At 42.9% G+C, this 19333-nt stretch overlaps 1 protein-coding gene across 1 annotated transcript in view; it reads right to left on the bottom strand.

The window, feature by feature from the left end:
* CNTNAP2 (contactin associated protein 2) overlaps positions 1 to 19333 on the bottom strand; it is a 2823191-nt gene that overhangs the window by 1493263 nt on the left and 1310595 nt on the right. Inside the window, exon 5 of the mRNA XM_075315157.1 lies at positions 11244 to 11447. Within this exon, the coding sequence (XP_075171272.1) occupies positions 11244 to 11447 (204 nt within the window). The remainder of the gene's footprint in view (positions 1 to 11243; positions 11448 to 19333) is intronic.

The raw sequence follows: 19333 nt of genomic DNA, 5'->3' as shown, positions 1-19333 counted from the left end.
ATATGTGTCTATATATTTGAAAACGTATGAGAAAAATGGCAGGAGCATACAGATACAGTTAGGAAAATGTTCTAAGTGGTCACATAACTATGCTTTTTAGTCACATTGTATTGGTTGCAGGTGTCAAGTATTGATGATAGGTGGCAAGTGGACATGGGTGCATGAGTTGGGTGGTTCTGTATGATGTATGAATGGTTTGAGTGTATGGATCTGTGTCATCAGGATTTAGGAGTTCGGGTTATACACAACTATTAGCAAATATTGCTTAGCTTCAATGCGCTTATGCTTTATTTTATATTGTTGTTTTTTTATGTATAAAATTCCAGATGAAGCATTAAAGCGCCACTCCAGTGTTTGTTTGTTTTTCAGCACTGGAGTGGTGCTTTTAATCTAAGGTCCATGCTCCAAGTGATATATTCACCCTCCGGTATTTTCACCTTTTGGTGTTGTTCCATCTCACAGTGCCATCTTGCGGCCATAACTTCTGGCCAGAAGTCAGAAGTTACATTACAAGCTCTCAATGCCAGAACGTGGCTGTCATAGACTTACATTGAAGAGTGACCTCTGGTCGCCCTATGAAACACTGGAGCAGCTGACAAGTAACAAACTGCAGAAGACCGACATGAGTGACACGGTACCAGATTAAAATGCCGGAGGGTGAGTATAAGAGTAGGGGTAAAAAACTTAGATTTAAAGCACCACTTCAGAGGTAAAATAAAAAAATGAATTTTCTTGTGCAAATGTAGTAAAGTGTTAAAAACTTAAAAAATGCAATTAACTGTAAAACTATATCATGCTTTTGTAACGTGCTATGGGGCTGTGATAGTGGCAAGGCACTCATTTTCCACATTCTGGCACGCTACAGAATGATGGGGGTTTTTGGTGTGTGTGTGTGTGTGTGTGTGTGTGTGTGTGGGGGGGGTGGTACTGATGCTGTTGTGGACATATTCAGGTGCAGCTCCTCCCCTTTCTGAGGGATGACAGATCCATTTATCCCCAAGATGAGGAAGCCAGACAAGTTTGTAAAAACATTTTATTGAAGAATAAACTTATGTACAAAGGGTAGCAGCTATTACACTTATAGTTTTCTTTTGCACATTACAGAGGCACATGTATAGTGGTTCTGGCAGCAGCACAATACTCTTGAATGTTCCAGACAAACAGCATGGCAATAGTGGTGACACCATACTCTAAATAATTAACTTAAGGGCGCTGTTGCTAGCTACCACCTTACTAGACATACTCACAGTCTGGCAAAATCCACCTTCTATTCAAGGCTGTCCTCCAGAACTGAGTACACTAATGCTGCATTACCACTTTTCCAGTACTAAAGTTCTCCCACTCGCCTGTTTTAGAGAATTACTGCCACTGAAGGTTCCTTGCTGATGCTTGCTCCCTTGTCCTTGTCAAACACACACCCAAAGTTGTTTTTCCTCTGAAGATGTTATCACTCCTTTCTTACTCACTAACAACTCAGGAAACAGGAACTTGCACACACTAGTCTCCAGCACTCTTCCCCACTATGGGTTGGCCCTACAATTTACCCTGTTATACCTGATGAACAGGAACTGCAGCCTAGAGGAAGCTAGAACATAGAGTGAATCATCTTGTAAATAACAATAAAACACAGAGGGGGTGCGTGCAGGAGCTCTTTACCACACCCTCACATATCCTGTTTGTTTCAAGTTGTAAAGGGTGAAAAAAAACCCAACACTAGAAATGTTGGATTTTGATCATCTGGCCTCACAAAAAAATGAAATAAAAAGTGATCGAACAGCGGTTTGTACTCCAAAATTGCACCAATAAAAAGCAAAGCCTTTACAATTAACTCTGTACAGAAAAATAAAACTGTATAGCTCTTTGAATATGGCAGGCCACTACATACCCTCCCCAAAAGGAAAAAAAATGTGTTCACTAAATAATGCATACATTGTATAAATAAAACCAGCAAAATTGTTGTTTCTTTTCTACTTCCAAAAGGTGTAAAAAAAATATAGAAAAAAGTGCAAGTAAAAAAAGATTTTGTCTTGCAAAAATAAAACTTCATACATCTCCATTATTGGAAAATTGTAAATATATGACTCTCAGAATATGGTTATGACCCCCAAATTTTTAAAACAGTATATACATTGATCTAAAATAATACTTTTACGAAAGATACAATATTTTTTTTCTTTCCTTATGTTTAATGGGCAAAAAGGGTGTTTTGCATTTTAATATTTTTTCAGAATTTATTTGTTTAATCTTACTTTATTTTCAGTCCTCTTATTGTTCCATCACTTAAACTATATTGCTGTAATAATATCTAGAACATACATATACATATCACAATGCATGCGGTTTTCATGCAATTTTTTTTTGCCACGAAATGCATATTTGGTGCTGAAATTTGGTGTATAAATTTCAGCACCAAATCTGCATCTAGGGGCACCAAAAATGTTTTTTTTTTGCCAGGAAATGCAGGTCTAATTGAACTCAGTTCACCTGAAGGGAGGTTTCCTGTGGTCATAGGTGGAGTACTGTGGGAACCTCCAGCTTTGACCACAAATAAACTCAGTGATGGCACCGCTCACAGCTGTAGATCAGTCAGTCTCTGCCTGCAGCCTCAGCAGGCAGTCATGTTCTGTGCACACGTGCTGCAACTACAAAATATAGCAAATCTGGGATCATTGTGGGACCTTGTGTGGATTACGTCAGACCTGGGTGTTTTGGGGGTTAATAAAGGGGTGTTAAAGGGTGATATGGTTTTGTATTTTATTTCAAATAAAGGATTATTTCGGTATTTGTGTTTATTTCTTTTCACTTACAGATTAGTAATGGGGGGTCTCATAGACCCATACCCATTTTTGTTCTAGGGATTAGTAGAAGCTGTGAGCTGTCATTCACCCCTTATATTTCCCCGATTGCCACTGCATCATGGCAATCGGGATGAGCTAGGTAAAGTTCCAGGATTGTTGCATCTAATGGATGTAACAATTCTGGGCAGCTACAGGCTGCTCTTTTTAGGCTGAAGGGGCCCAATAACAATGGGCCTCACCAGCCTGAGAATATCAGCCCAAGATGTCAGCTTTATCTTGGCTGGGAATCAAAAATGGGGGACGGCATGCCATTTTTAAAAATTATTTATTTAATTAACTTTAAAAAAAGCCCGATGGTGGTCCTCACATAGCTAAGATATTGTGCACAGCTGGGCCTGCAGCCTCTAGGTGTATGATTTATCTGTGCTGGGTAGCAATATGCCAATTTTTTTTATTTATTTATTATTCATATGTAGAAATCACTCAGGCAGATAGATAGCCACCAATCAGACACACCGGCAGTCTAACTACACCATTCACAGATGATATCACTGATGGTGGAGAAGCAAGGCATATGCATGAGAGATAATGAGTGGCCCGGGAAGCAGTGTGACAGCTTTGCGGGAGACTCAGTAAGTATAAAGCCCCTGCTTTAATCACAATTTTCTGTCTTTTGTAGCAACATAGCCCTTACTAACATCAGCCTCCATTGCCCTTACTAACACATAAGTTTTTGCCATTCATTGAACTCAGTGGTGTTCAGATATGTTCCCTGAGCTATTCGGCCAACAGCTTGAAATTCTGCGAACATGACCCGAACCTTGACAGGTTTGCTCATCTCTACTGGCAATTTCGCTATTGAATTACCAATGTCAGAGATTAGCAGTAGCATTTAGGTAGTTAAACTTTAGTGATTTGAGTTTACTATTGCTGCTGTAGTTCTGTGCAGATGCAAACTATAGCAAATGCCAGCTGGTATGAACTAAGCTCTTGGCCCACTCTATCCATAAGGATCTGTCATAAGATAAACTATTTAGTTCTATGTCATGACGGAGTTAATAGAAGTGAACGGCAGAGCAATCAACTATATCTATAGTTACAGTCATATGAAAAAGTTTGGGCACCCCTATTAATGTTAACCTTTTTTCTTTATAACAATTTGGGTTTTTGCAACAGCTATTTCAGTTTCATATATCTGATAACTGATGGACTCAGTAATATTTCTGGATTGAAATGAGGTTAATTGTACTAACAGAAAATGTGCAATCCGCATTTAAACAAAATATGACTGGTGCATAAGTATGGGCACCCTTATATATTTCTTGATTTGAACACTGCTACTACACTACTTTTTACTGACTTACTAAAGCACTAAATTGGTTTTTAACCTCATTGAGCTTTGAACTTCATAGGCAGGTGTATCCAATCATGAGAAAAGGTTTTTAAGGTGGCCACTTGCAAGTTGCTCTCCTATTTGAATCTCCTATGAAGAGTGGCATCATGGGCTCCTCAAAACAACTCTCAAATGATCTGAAAACAAAGATTATTCAACATAGTTTTTCAGTGGAAGGATACAAGAAGTTGTCTCAGAGATTTAAACTGTCAGTTTCCACTGTGAGGAACATAGTAAGGAAATGGAAGAACACAAGTACAGTTCTTGTTAAGCCCAGAAGTGGCAGGCCACGAAAAATATCAGAAAGGCAGAGAAGAAGAATGGTGAGAACAGTCAAGGACAATCCACAGACCACCTCCAAAGACCTGCAGTATCATCTTGCTGCAGATGGTGTCAATGTGCATCGGTCAACAATACAGCGCACTTTGGACAAGGAGAAGCTATATGGGAGAGTGATGCGAAAGAAGCCGTTTCTGCAAGCACGCCACAAACAGAGTCACCTGAAGTATGCAAAAGCACATTTGGACAAGCCAGTTACATTTTGGAAGAAGGTCCTGTGGACTGATGAAACAAAGATTGAGTTGTTTGGTCATATAAAAAGGCGTTATGCATGGAGGCAAAAAAACACGGCATTCCAAGAAAAGCACTTGCTACCCACAGTAAAATTTGGTGGAGGTTCCATCATGCTTTGGGGCTGTGTGACCAATGCCGGCACCGGGAAACTTGTTAAAGTTGAGGGTCGCATGGATTCAACTCAGTATCAGCAGATTTTTGACAATAATGTGCAAGAATCAGTGACGAAGTTGAAGTTATGCAGGGGATGGATATTTCAGCAAGACAATGATCCAAAACACCGCTCCAAATCTACTCAGGCATTCATGCAGAGGAACAATTACAATGTTCTGGAATGGCCATCCCTGTCCCCAGACCTGAATATCATTGAACATCTGTGGGATGATTTGAGCGTGCTGTCCATGCTCAGCAACCATCAAACTTAACTGAACTGGAAATGTTTTGTAAACAGGAATGGTCAAATATACCTTCATCCAGGATCCAGGAACTAATTCAAAGCTACAGGAAGCGACTAGAGGCTGTTATTTTTGCAAAAGGAGGATCTACAAAATATTATTGTCACTTTTATGTTGAGGTGCCCATACTTTTGCATTGGTCAAATTTTGTTTAAATGCGGATTGCACATTTTCTGTTAGTACAATGAACCTCATTTCAATCCAGAAATATTACTCAGTCCATCAGTTATTAGATATATGAAACATGAAATAGCTGTTGCAAAAACCCAAATTGTTATAAAGAAAAAAGGTTAACATTAATAGGGGTGCCCAAACTTTTTCATATGACTGTATATATTTAACAATTTAACAATATAGGCAGTTCCTTTTGATCAATGTGAAATAGGTTTAAAAGCCCACAATTGTTTATTTAAAAATTTTAAAATCATTTGAAACACAGTAGTTAGTAGAGTTGAGCGATGTTCGATGTTCGCCAATTTCATGTTCGAGTGATTTTGGGGGGTGTTTGAGCTCGAACTCGAGCTTTTTGCTAAAAGCTCGACAGTTCGAGTTAGGTTCGAGAACAGTTCGATCTTCAAAAACGTGGCTTTTCACAGTAAGGCTATGTGCACACGTTGCTATCTGCATGCGTCCTGCATCCCCAACACAATCCCTCTCTCTTTCCTACTCACCGAGCACGGGCGTCTCGCTGCACAGCTGTCACAAATCTGCGGCGTCTTTTCCTCTTTAGAAAATGGCTGCCGCTTCATTATTCAATCAGGTTTTCCATGCTTTCACCGCCCACTGGCGCCCATGATTGGTTGCAGTCAGACACGCCCCCACGATGAGTTACAGCTGTCTCACTGTAACAAATCACAGCCGCCGGCGGGCGGGTTTATATCGTGCAGTAAAATAAATAAATAAATAATAATAAAAAAAAAAAAAATGCGGTTCCCCACATATTTGATACCAGCCAGGATAAAGCCACTCGGCTTGAGGCTGGTATTGTCAGGATGGGGAGCACCACATTATGGGGAGCCCACCACCCTAACAATATCACCCAGAAGCTGCCCAGAATTGCCACATCCATTAGATGCGACAGTCCCGGGACTCCACCCAGCTCATCCCAAATTGCCCTGGTGCGGTGGTAATCGGGGTAATAATGAGTTTAATAATGCTAGGCGTCTCACCGAGATACCTTCCATGATTAAACTGTAAGTGAAAGTAAATAAACACACACAAGAAAAAATCCTTTATTTGGAATAAAAGACAAAAAAACATCCTCTTTCACCATTTTATTAATCCCAAAACAACAATCCAGGTCTGAAGTAATCCACACAACACTGTCAGCTCTGCTAGCTCTGCTACATGAATATGACAGGGAGCGTTCTGTGTCCTCTCCACGTAGCACATGAAGAGAATCGTGCTGTAATCTGAGACTTCAGTCTGCAATGCAGAGGTCAAGATTACCAAATCTGCCATGTTTTTCATTAGAGCCAGTAGGTCAATGGTTAGAGCGCTTGACTCAGAAGCATTAGTTCACAAGGTCTAGCCCCCCGGCCGTCCTAGTAAAAAATTTAAATTATTTTAAATTGGAATTATTTATTTATATTTCTAATTTAATTTAATTATGCACTGAGGGGAGGAGCCGGACATCAGCTGTGAGCCGCAACTCTAAAATCGGAGCAGTTCACGGAATGAGGCTGCATTGCTCTATCTCTTTCTCTCAGTCAGTCAGTCTCAGTCAGTCTCTCAGTCTCTCTCTCGCTCTCTCCTCTCTTCTCTCTCTCTCTCTCTCTCCTCTCTCTCTCTCTATCCTCGCTCCTCTTCTCTCCCCTCTCTCTTCTCTCTCTCTTCTCTCTCTCTTCTCTCTCTCCTCTCTCCTCTCTCTCTCCTCTCTCACTCCTCTCTCTCCTCTTCTCGCCTCTTCTTTCCTCTTCTCTCCCTTCTCTCTTCTCTCTCTTCTCTCTCTCTTCTCTCTTCTCTCTCCTCTTCTCTCCTCTTTTCTCACCTCTCTCTTCTCTCTCTTCTCTATGTCTCTGCTCCTCTTCTCTCTCTCTTCTCTTTCTCTCCTCTCTCTCCTCTCTCTTCTTTCTCTCCTCTCTCTGTTCTCTCCTCTTCTCTCTCTCTCCTCTCTCTTCTCTCTGTCTCTTCTCTCTCTCCTCTCTCTTCTCTCCTCTTCTCTCTCTCTCCCTCTCTCTCTTCTCTTCTCTCTCTCCCTCTCTCTTCTCTTTTCTCTCTCTTTTCTCTCTCTTTTCTCTCTCTCTTTTCTCTCTCTTTTCTCTCTCTTTTCTCTCTCTCCTCTTTCTCTCTCTTTTCTCTCTCTCTCAGACCTGGCGATGATCAGGTGATACGGTCACCTGACGGAAACAGCTGACACTATAAGTCGAGCGGTGAGGCCGGCTTTTTACCGACTGGCCGGCTAAACTTTCAGCTGATGCTGTTGGACAGGAGTCTGCACAGAAGTGTGTAGTTTGTTTTGTTTTTTTCACTGATTCATCATCTGATTGTATAAAAGCCGTTTATACAATCAGCTGCTGTGTCATGTGATTCAGGCCCTTGAACCTGACACATCATCTGATCGCTTTACCTTCCAGCAAACCGATCAGATGATATTGGATCCGGATTGGATGGCGCGGGACCCTTGACCCAGGATTACTGCGGAGGGGGGTTCTTTATTTCAATAAAGATGGAGTCACTAATTGTGTTGTGTTTTATTTCTAATAAAAATATTTTTCTGTGTGTTGTGTTTTTTTTATCTGTACTAGAAATTCATGGTGGCCATGTCTAATATTGGCGTGACACCATGAATTTCGGGCTTATGGCCAGTTGATAATATACAGATATCCCTAACCCCATTATTACCCAGCGAGCCATCCATCACCATAGCAGCTGGAAGAGTTGGATACAGCGCCAGAAGATGGCGCTTCTATGAAAGCGCCCTTTTCTGGGCCCCTCTGCTGCGAATTGCAGTCCGCTGCCTCCCCAGAAAATGGCGCTTTCATAGAAGCGCCATCATCTGGCGCTGTATCCAACTCTTCCAGCTGCCCTGAAGCCGGGTGGCTTGCTGGGTAATAATGATTTAATACTAGCTTTGTTTTACTAGCTAGTATTAAGTCAGAGATTCTTAATGTCAGGCAAGTTTGACCCGGCCATTAAGAATCTCCAATAAAGGGTTAAAAAAAAAGACACCACACAGAGAAAAAATACTTTAATAGAAATAAATACACAGACACATTAGAGACTCCATGTTTATTAATCCCTCTCATCCCTCCACGATCCATGGTCTTCTGTCTTCTTTCTCCTTCAACCCATGCAGCTCTGCTACATCAGGCTGCGCTGCATGGGAGGAAGGACGCTGCTGCTCCCCGTGTACTGCAGTCTATTTACTCAGTCAGTGAGTAGCAGAGGCTGCAGGCTGTAAGCGGTGACGTCACCACTGACAGGCGTGTTGCTATAGCAACGGTGATCTCTGTTATTGACCAGCTGTGGTAGCCAGTGAATAACGGAACGGGGAAGCAGAACAGGGAGTCGACCATGTGCCAGAGCATTTTGCCAGTATACGGAGATGCTGTAACAAGCACCGCATACTGGAGAGTGCAATAACAGGACTTAGCATGACGTCATAGCCATGGGACCAGTCTGTAGCCAATGAGATAATAGACACGTGACTGGTCACATGCTTTTTTTGACGTCACGGAAGGTCCTATCATCAGTGCTAGTTACCGGGAGGATGCAGCGATTATCGGAAGGAAAAGCAGCGGGAGACAGAGTGCAGGACGCATCGCGGGGCCCTGTAAGTGTTATGGCAATGTTTATTAACTGTGTGTGTACATTTATAATGTGTTTTTATGTGTTTGTCTTTGCCTCCCATTGTTTTCACTGGGGTTTGAGAGGTTCGTTGAACGGTTCCCCAAACAGAACTCGAACCCGGCTTCCGTTCGACGAACTGAACCGAACTCGAGCCTTTAGAGGCTGGCTCATCTCTAGTAGTTAGATCCTGAACCCCTTATTTATTTATTTATTTATTATTGGAAAACTCCTCAATTTAGACTTTTAAATGTACATGTCCTTTCCTTTAACTATATGCAATATATGCAATAGACATCAGTAAAAGTTAAAAGGGAACTTTTCTTTCAAAGACATAAATTGATAGCATAGGTAAATCTATAAAACTATTCAATATATCTTTCTAGAGAATTCTTCTTTTTTCACTTGAGTCCCTTCTTTCCCTTCTTCCTTGCTTCCTTAGCTTGTCATCTATTATTAAAAAACAAAAAACACAACCAGCTCACCTTTATCTTTCTTAAAGAGAACCAACCAGCAGGATTTTCATATATAAAGTAAACCCAGTGCTATACTGGTGATAGGATGCTGAATGTAAACATACCTTTTATTCAGAGATTGGATGTTTTATTTCAGAAATGTGTTCAAGTAAAGTTCCAGCAACACACTGTTATTTGTTTGACAGGATCAACAGGAAAGGACTATGTAGGTCGGGTTTTGCTATCTATTCCTGCCCCTGTCTGCCTGTCTAGCCTTGGTAGATGCTAGATTGTATGGGTTGCATTTCGAACATGCCCCATCACGTGACAGAAATTACACTATAATAAAAGGAGCCCATACATTCTAGCATCTATCAAGGCAAGGCAGGTAGACAGGGGAGGGAATAGATAGCCAAACCCAGCCCACATATTCCTTTCCTGTTGCACCTGTCAATCAAATAGCAGTGCATTGCTGTAACTTTACTTGCATATATTTCTGAAATAAAACATCCAATCTCTGAACAACAGCTATGCTTACATTCAGCATCCTCACGCCTGTATAGCACTGACTTTACCTTTTATATATATATATATATATATATATATAAATACTGCTGGTTTGTTGTCTTTAAGAGAAGCTGGATTGCCAACTAACCATGGTGTTAGGTTGCACCACCTACTATATTCCTTGGAGAGGAGAGGGGAAGAGACAGTAAGAAGCAGAGGGAGAAAATAAGCAGAGATAGACACAGAAAATGTATGATAAAAAACCAAGCCTTTTAAGTTACCCTAAAGCTGGATTCACATCTACACCGATCACTACAACTGTATAATTCAGTCTAAACCTTTGCTGCTTCTGTCTGATAACTAAGCAATGAAGCGCAGGAATCCCTCACTTAGCAATGATTTGGAGAGATGCTGTTAGTTTCTTCCCAGATGCTTAATAACAATTGCTAATTAAGGCCACCTTCACACGCACGTGCTTCCGGTACTTGTTTGGCAGTTTTCTCACATACCAGAGACACGTACACACGTAAACCTAGGTATTCCTATGGTGTCAGACACACGTAAGTATTTGCAAATGGAACGTGTGTCCATTCCGTACTTACGTGTGTCCTAGTGTTTCTCACGCCGACATGTCCGTTTTCTCTCCGGCATCACGGGTGTCACTCAGAACGTAAACGTGTCTCACATAACACACACGGACCACACGGATGTGTTCCGTGTGACACGCACCGGAGAGAAGACATGTGTCTGTGAGAAAAAAACCCAAAACATTACTCACCTTCTCCTGCCCTCCTGTCTCTGCCGCTGCTGTCACTTGCTGCCGACCGCCGCTCATTATACTCATTGCATATTCACTTTGCTGCGGCCGGAAGCAGCAGCAGCGGGGAGTTGGGAGGACCGGAGACCGAAGCTCAGCACCACGGACAGCGATGCCAGGGACAGGTGAGCAGAAAGTTCCCGTTCTCCGTGTGTTATCACGGATAACACACGGAGAACACACATAGCCGATAAACAGGGGTCACGCAGGGCAAAACGCACCTCTGACACGTTCGTGAAAAACGTGCGCGGTTTTTCACGGACGTGTGAAAGAGGCCTAAGGGATAGCGCCTGCCGAAGTGAAAACTGGTGAAAAAGCATGATACAACTCATTATGAGAGAGACAGTGTTGTTCCTTATGTACACACATATGACAGCTTATTCTGAAAAGTCTTATGAAGGTATAGTCATCATTTAATACTTTAACTAGTGAATAAATATAAAATAAATTTGATACCTAAGTTTAATTGTAAAACCAGTTTTGATTTCTTCAGCTCTAACGTGATATAGTCTCCTTGTTGTCCTTCACCATGGAAGAGAACTCCTTCACTTGACGAGCTTTTGAATTTTAGTGAGATTACATCTTTTTCAGTTGCCATCTTCCGGTCCTTGAACTGATAGGATAACACTGTATTGCCATCAAAATTGATTACATCAGCCCCTATCAAAATTAAAAGAAAAATATTTGGTTAACAAATTATTGATTTGTATATTATGTTATATATGTTAAAACTGAGATTTGCATAGGATAATAAAAAATATAATAACATAATAAAAAATAAATTATACCAATACTTTAACATCTAAGACTTCAGTATAATAATAACTGTACTGTACAGTTTAGGCTAAGTTCACATTTCCGTTGTTTTGCATCAGTCACATGCATTGCATGACGCATGTGACTGATGCGTTGTACAAAGAATTTAATTTTGTCTGCGGGGGGGCAGAGTTCAGGGGGCGGAGCTCGGGGGGGCAGAGCTGAGGACGTCAGTGCCGCGGTCTGCATGGCTGGGGACAGGTGAGTGAGTGTGTGTGTGTGTGTGTCTACATGCGTGTCTACATGCGGAGTGCGGGAGGGGGCGGAGCGCAGGGGGCGGAGCCGAGTGGGGCCATGAAGCTGAGGACGTCAGTGCCGCGGGGACTGCAGGGGCTGGGGACTAGTGAGTGTGTGTGTGTGTGTGTGTACACATGCGAAGTGCGGGAGGGGGCGGAGCCGAGTGTTGAAGTGTCGGCCTCCTTGCACACTGTATCCAGGGTAAATATCGGGTAACAAAAAGCAAAGCACTTTTTGCTTGGTTACCCAATATTTATCTTGGTTACCAGCATACACCGCTTAGCGCGGGCTCCCTGCACCCGTAACCACTGTAAATATCGGGTAACTAACGAAAGCGCATTGCTTGGTTACCCGATGTTTATCCTGGTTACGGGGGCAGGGAGCCAGAGAGAGCATGGGCAGCAAAATCCTATGGATCGCGCTGCTCAAAAAACGTTACAGTTACAGTTAAAAAATGACTGACCGCGATGCAGCAGATGCAGCACAGCATCATCAGTCGCAATCCGTCACTAATAGAAGTCTATGGGGAAAAACAGGATTCCTGCAAAATATTTTGCAGGATACCGTAATTCCTCTAGGCGATGGATTGTGACTGGTGCAAAACAAAGGAAGTGTGAACTTAGCCTTAGAAGGCAAACACAATATTAAATCAAAGGTACCCAGACACATCCGATAGCTTTTGGTTTACTCCCCCATGAACATGAACACTTGGCTAAGCTTGGCTTAGTAGATTAAGCATTAATGATCACAATACACATCATATGGTCACTGATTGTACTAATAACGGCAGATTCATCCTGACATGAACTTCTTAGTAAATGGCGATTTTGTTTTTTTTCTTACCTTTCTTTCAATGGCAATATTTTTTTCTTCAATTAAGGCTACTTTCACACATCAGTTTTTTTCCATCAGTCAATCCGTTTTGTGACTGATGCAATGGATCAGTCACAGATTGTGGTACAACTGATGCAAAGGATCCCTGTAAAAAAATGGATCCATCGTAACAGCTTTGGAGCCTTGCAATGGGATTGTGTACATACTGGGGATGCTCAGTAGAAAATGACGGAATGCAGCACTGGATACATCGTGCGACGGATTACGGCGGAATCCTGCACCATAGACAGCCATTATACCTCTTGATGGATTGCGATGGAATCCTGCACAGTGCATCGTTTTGATGCTCGTAAAAACGTTACATTGTGCGTTGCTTCCACCCAATCGTCAGTCATTCCACGACTGATCAGTTGAGCGATGGATGCAACGCAAGGCCATCAGTCACAATCCATCGTTAATGCCAGTCTATGGGAAAAAACGGAATCCTGCAAATTATTTAGCAGGATTCAGTTTTTTCTCAGAGCGACAGATTATGACTGAGGGAAAATGACAAAAATGTGAAAGTAGCCTTAGACAGATTTTAACTTTAATATCTTCCCTTCAAATGACCTGTATGAGGTATTGTTTGGTTCTTTTGTGTTAATGTTTCTATTTTTTACTATTTTGGGGGTACATATAACATTTTGATAGGTTTTTATTGCCGTGAGAATAACAGTGACAGGTAAATGGCAATTCTGGTGTTTAAAATATGTTTCTCTTTCAGATGTTAACAATAGATTGGAGGGCATAGGGGATCTGACAGTTTCCCTTTAACTAATAAAATAACATGCATACAGGAACATTCATGAGCATGTGGACGTTTTATTATTTAGGCAGCAAAGCTCTAAGAGCATATTCTAGCTCTATAAAAAATATATGAAAGAAGCGGATACAGTTGAAGAACTTCTAAAATGAGAACTTCTGTCTTCTCTTTAGTCCATTAAATTTCAGAAAAGTGCTGACACACATCTTTCTATATATTTCAACAGAATAGTCAGATATTGTGTTGCCTTACTGCAATGGCAGCATCAATTCTAAACCCTGTCATTGGTAATTTAGTTGATTTGCTTTTGAAACTTGGCTATACTGTAGTTAGGTAGCCAAGCTTTGTTTGCTGCTTACTTAGTTTGTTATTTAAAAAAAATATAATATGTAAAACTATACAATTTGTTTGTGACTGTCGCTGTATGAAACTTGTCATGCATAAGAATAGCGGCCTTTACGGCACTTTGTGGGTTAAAGCAAGTAAAGGAACTGCATGCTAAAAGGTTGAAAACATTTATGATAATGACAAAGCTGATTCTTTAAAAGGAACTTGGGCAATAGTCAGCAGTGGGGTGCCGCAGGGATCTGTGCTAGGACTAATTCTTTTTAATCTCTTTATTAATGACCTTGTTGATGGGATTGAGAGTAAAGTGTCAGTCTTTGCTGATGACACCAAACTATGTAGGATATTAAAAACTGACCTTGATAGTACAATATTACAAAAAGATCTGGATAAGATGTCAGAATGGGCAGATACTTGGCAAATGAGATTTAATGTTGATAAATGTAAAGTAATGCCCCTAGGACGGAGTAATCCTATAGCTGCATATATATTAAATGGAAGTAAATTCTAAACTACAGAACAGGAGAAGGACTTGGGTATTCTTATTACAAATAAGCTGAGCAGCAGCACTCAATGTCAAGCAGCAGCTGCTAAAGCAAACAAGATTTTAGTGTGTATAAAAAGAGAGATTAGATCCCGTGATCCCAACGTATTGTTACCCCTCTATAAATCACTTGTAAGGCCACATCTGGAATATGGGATCCAGTTTTGGGGTCCACATTTTAAAAAGGACATTCAGAAGTTAGAGTCAGTTCAAAGGTGGGCAACTAGACTATTACAAGGAATGGAAGGCCTCCCAGATGATGACAGGTTGAAAAACTTAGATATGTTTAGCTTAGAAAAAAGACGTCTCAGAGGAGATCTCATTTATATGTATAAATACATGTGTAGTCAATATAAAGGACTGGCACATGACTTATTTCTTCCAAAGACAATACTAAGGACCAGGAGGCATACACTGCGAGTGTAAGAAAAGCGATTCCGGCAGCTAAATAGGAAATGGTTCTTTACAGTTAGAGCAGTCAGACTGTGGAATGCCCTACCACAAGAGGTAATAATGGCAGATACTATAACAGCTTTTAAAAAAGGGCTGGATGATTTCCTCAGTACAATACAACATTGTTGGTTATAAATGACTTAGTGACCAAATGTAGAACTGGTGGAGGAAGGTTGAACTAAAGGGACATAGGTCTTTTTTCAACCTAAGTAACTATGTAACTATGTAACTTGTCACTCGATTCATGGTACCCAAAGTGAGGGAATCATAAAACCTTGACTGCACAATTATTGCCAGACATGTTTTTCCTTGAAATGCTCGGGGTCACAACTAGAGATGAGCGAACCGGTCGCGGTTCGGCTCGAGTTCGGTTCGCCGAACGGAGATCTCGGTCGAGTTCGGTTCGGTGAACCGGTTCGGCGAACCACTCGAACCGCATAGGAAACAATGGAAGGCACATAAAAACACCTAGAAAACACCCTCAAAGGTGTCCAAAAGGTGACAAACAACTCACAACACAACACAAACACATGAAAAAGTGACAAGAACAAATTCTCAAGTGAAAACAAAACAGCGTTACAAGGAAAAGAGGATGAGACACAGATATAAGCATGGCATGCCCTTCTAAAATCATGTAAAACATTGCAAGGTTACTCCATCTTTAGAAACACTGCAAGCAAGGGTTACTCTAAGCGGAGTCTCCCTTTTTTCCAAAAATTGGGCCACACACACACCCACCTCTTCAGTGGCAGCACTTGTGTCCCAGTTATACACTTCACAGGTAGATTTGCATCAAGCACATTCAAAAATACGCCATACTTAACCATCCCCAGGATGTAACCGGGGTAGGTAGCTAAGTCTTTCCTGATCCCAGCTCTGTTCATCTTGGATCATTTTTAAAAACACTGTAAGCAAGGGTTACTCCAAGCGGAGTCTCCCTTTTTTCCAAAAATTGGGCCACACACACCCACCCCTTCAGTGGCAGCACTTGTGCCCCAGTTGTACACTTCACAGGTAGATTTGCATCAAGCACATTCAAAAATACGCCATCCTTAACTGTCCCCAGGATGACACCAGGGTAGGTAGCTAAGTCTTTCCTGATCCCAGCTCTGTTCATCTTGAATCATTTTTAAAAGCAATGTAAGCAAGGGTTACTCCAAGCGGAGTCTCCCTTTTTTCCAAAAATTGGGCCACACACACACCCACCCCTTCAGTGGCAGCACTTGTGCCCCAGTTGTACACTTCACAGGTAGATTTGCATCAAGCACATTCAAAAATACGCCATCCTTAACCGTCCCCAGGATGACACCGGGGTAGGTAGCTAAGTCTTTCCTGATTCCAGCTCTGTTCATCTTGGATCATTTTTAAAAAATGCTACTGGTACGGGTAGACTGTTGAAGATGACGAGACCGTCCCATGTTTGTCAAGTTACAACTGGGAGATTCACTCCCTGCACCACGGTTGTTTGGTGGAAAAGCCGAGCTAAGATCGAGTAACAGCTTCTGCTGATACTCCTGCATACGTGCGTCCCTTTCTATGGCTGTAATTATGTCACAAAATTTGGACTTGCACCGGGGATCTAATAGTGTGGAAAGCCAGTAGTCATCATTACTTCTAATTTTGACAATACGAGGGTCATGTTGGAGGTAGTGCAGCAAGAAGGCACTCATGTGTCTTGCGCAGCCATGCGGACCAAGTCCACGCTGTGTTTGTGGCATAGAGGTGCTAACCATTCTTTCTTCCTCTGACATCTCCCCCCAACCTCTTTCAACAGAAATTTGACCAAGGTCTCCCTCATCCGCTGAGTCTTGCATGTCCATGGACAGTTCGTCCTCCATTTCTTCATGTTCTCCTGCACCTTCCTCAACATTTCGCCTGCTACTATGCGCCCTTGTTGATCCCTGTCCCCCATGGTCCCATGCCTGCCACGTTGGTGATGATGAACGTCTGGACCTTGGTGATGTTGTTGTGTCTTGCGCATATGAATCCTCCTGTAGTTCCTCCCCTTCCTGTTGTCCCATCCCCTGACTCCGAATAGTGTTTAGCGTGTGCTCCAGCATGTAAATGACTGGAATTGTCATGCTGATAATGGCATTGTCAGCCCTAAACATATTCGTCGCCATGTCGAAACTGTGCAGAAGGGTGCATAGGTCCTTGATCTGAGACCACTCCATCAGGGTGATCTGTCCCACCTCTGCATCTCGTTGGCCCAGGCTATACATCATGACGTATTGCACCAGGGCTCGACGGTGCTGCCACAGTCGCTGTAACATGTGGAGAGTCGAATACCAGCGTGTCAACACATCGCATTTCAGGCGATGAACCGGCAGCCTGAAGCCCATCTAGGCCAGAATAGTGTGTTAAAAATTGCTGGACAACAAGGTTCAACACGTGAGCCATACAAGGCACGTGTGTCACCTTGCCCAGGCGAAGGGCCGCACCCAGGTTTGCAGCATTGTCGCACACGGCCTTACCAGGCTGCAGGTTGAGTAGAAAGAACCCTTTATTAAACTCAGTCTCCAGAGCTGACCACAACTCGGCCGCTGTGTGACTCTTATTTCAAAGACATTTCAAGCTAAAGACCGCCTGATGCCGTTGCACTCTGCTGCCAGCATGGTAATGAGGGGTGCGTGATTCCTTCTGTGCAGTTACAACGCTGGTGGCCTGACCAAGCAGGCTTGGGGCGGAGGTGGAGGACCCAGACGAGGTGGAGGAGGCAGAAGCAGTGGCGGAACTTGGACAGACAGAGGATTGACACACAAGTCGTGGGGATGGCAAGACTTGTGCAGCAGACCCTTCACCATCTATCACCATAGTTACCCAGTGCCCAGTCAGCGACATGTAACGTCCCTGTCCATGCTTACTGGTCCAAGTATCGGTGGTGAAATGCACCCGTTCACACACAGAGTTTCTCAAGGAAGCGGTGATGTTGTGTGCAACATGCTGGTGTAGCGCAGGCACACCTTTCTTAGATAAGTAGTGGTGACTGGGAATCTGGTACTGGGGCACAGCGACAGACATAAGGTCTCTAAAATCCTGTGTGTCCACCAGGCGGCATGGCAACATTTCGGTAGCCAACAGCTTACAGAGGGATAAAGTCAACCTCTTAGCTTTGTCATGGGTCGCAGGAAATGGCCTTTTATTTGTCCACATCTGAGGGACAGAGATCTGGCTGCTGTGTGTAGACGGTGGTGAGTAGGGTGTCCGTGAAAAAATGCAGGTTTGTGAGGAAAGTGCAGGCGTAGTCATGATGTTGCCTTCATCCAACGTTGATGCTATCGATGTCTGAGAGAGCTGTACACACGCACTTGTTTCCCCTTCCAAACCAATTGACGACCTACCAAGCAAATTGCCTGTTGCGGTTACAGTGGTGGAAGTTGTGAGTGGAAAACCAGGTGTGACAGCTGTCCCCACAGTCCTAGAAGATGAAGAGCGAGCGGATGCACTTGACGGGGCAGGCGGTGGATGGTTCGCTCCGCTTGACCGCATTGCAGCACGGTGAGCTTCCCACTGGGACATATGATATTTATTCATGTGACGATTCATGGAAGAAGTTGTCAAACTCCTGAGGTTTTGCCCTCTACTAACAGAATCACGACAAATTTTACATATCACATGATTTGGGCGATCTTTTTCTATGTGCAAAAAGGTCCAGGCTGGGCAAGGCTTAGAGGGCATGCGACCTGCTGAGCCCCCTCGACTAGTGCTCAGAGGCAGAGTGGTGGCTGAGGATACAGTTGTAGACGTGCTACCAGTACTCCTCCTCTGTCCAGGAAGGCGCAAGGTAACTTCGTCGTCAGCAGCATCCTCCACCGCCTCTGTTGACCTCCTCGAGTGCCTGACTGTGGGTTGACAGTAGATGGGATCTAGAACTTCCTCATCAAGCGTTGTGTTTGCACTCCCCTCACCCTCAGACCGAGCCAATATTTAAGTTGTCATCCCAATCTGGTATCTGTGTCTCATCGTCATCAGTATGTTCCTCATTGTCTATAACAACAGGTGTTACAGTTTGTGAATAAGGGTCAACATTATGCTCAGAAACTTGGTCCTCACGGCCTGAATCAGAGTCACAAAAGTTCTGGGCATCACTGCAGACCATTTCCTGGTTTGTACTCACTGTAGCTTGGGAACAGACCTCTGATTCCCAGGCTATAGTGTGACTGAACAGCTCTGCAGACTCAGCCATCTCTGTTCCACCACACTGTGCAGGGCGGATGGAGACTTCAGAGCTGGGAGAAAGCAAGTGTGATTGGGATGACAACTCAGAGGACTTGTGTTTTTTGGATGCGGTAGTTGAGGTGGCGGAGAGGGCACTTGTTGGACAACTTGAGATCCATTCAAGCATTTTCTTTTTTTGGACATCATCTACCTTTGTTCCAGTTGTTCGTGTCCGGAAAAAAGGGAGCACATCAGATTGTCCACGGTAAGTAGTAGACATCTTACTTTTGCTGGAAGATGGTCTATCTTCAGCAGATATTAATGGAGCTTTGCCACCTTCCCCACGGACAAACCCTT

The sequence above is a fragment of the Anomaloglossus baeobatrachus genome, chromosome 6 (assembly GCF_048569485.1).
Source record: "Anomaloglossus baeobatrachus isolate aAnoBae1 chromosome 6, aAnoBae1.hap1, whole genome shotgun sequence".
In the NCBI taxonomy this organism is placed as follows: Eukaryota; Metazoa; Chordata; class Amphibia; order Anura; family Aromobatidae; genus Anomaloglossus; species Anomaloglossus baeobatrachus.
This window is presented reverse-complemented; position numbering and strand designations above follow the sequence as displayed.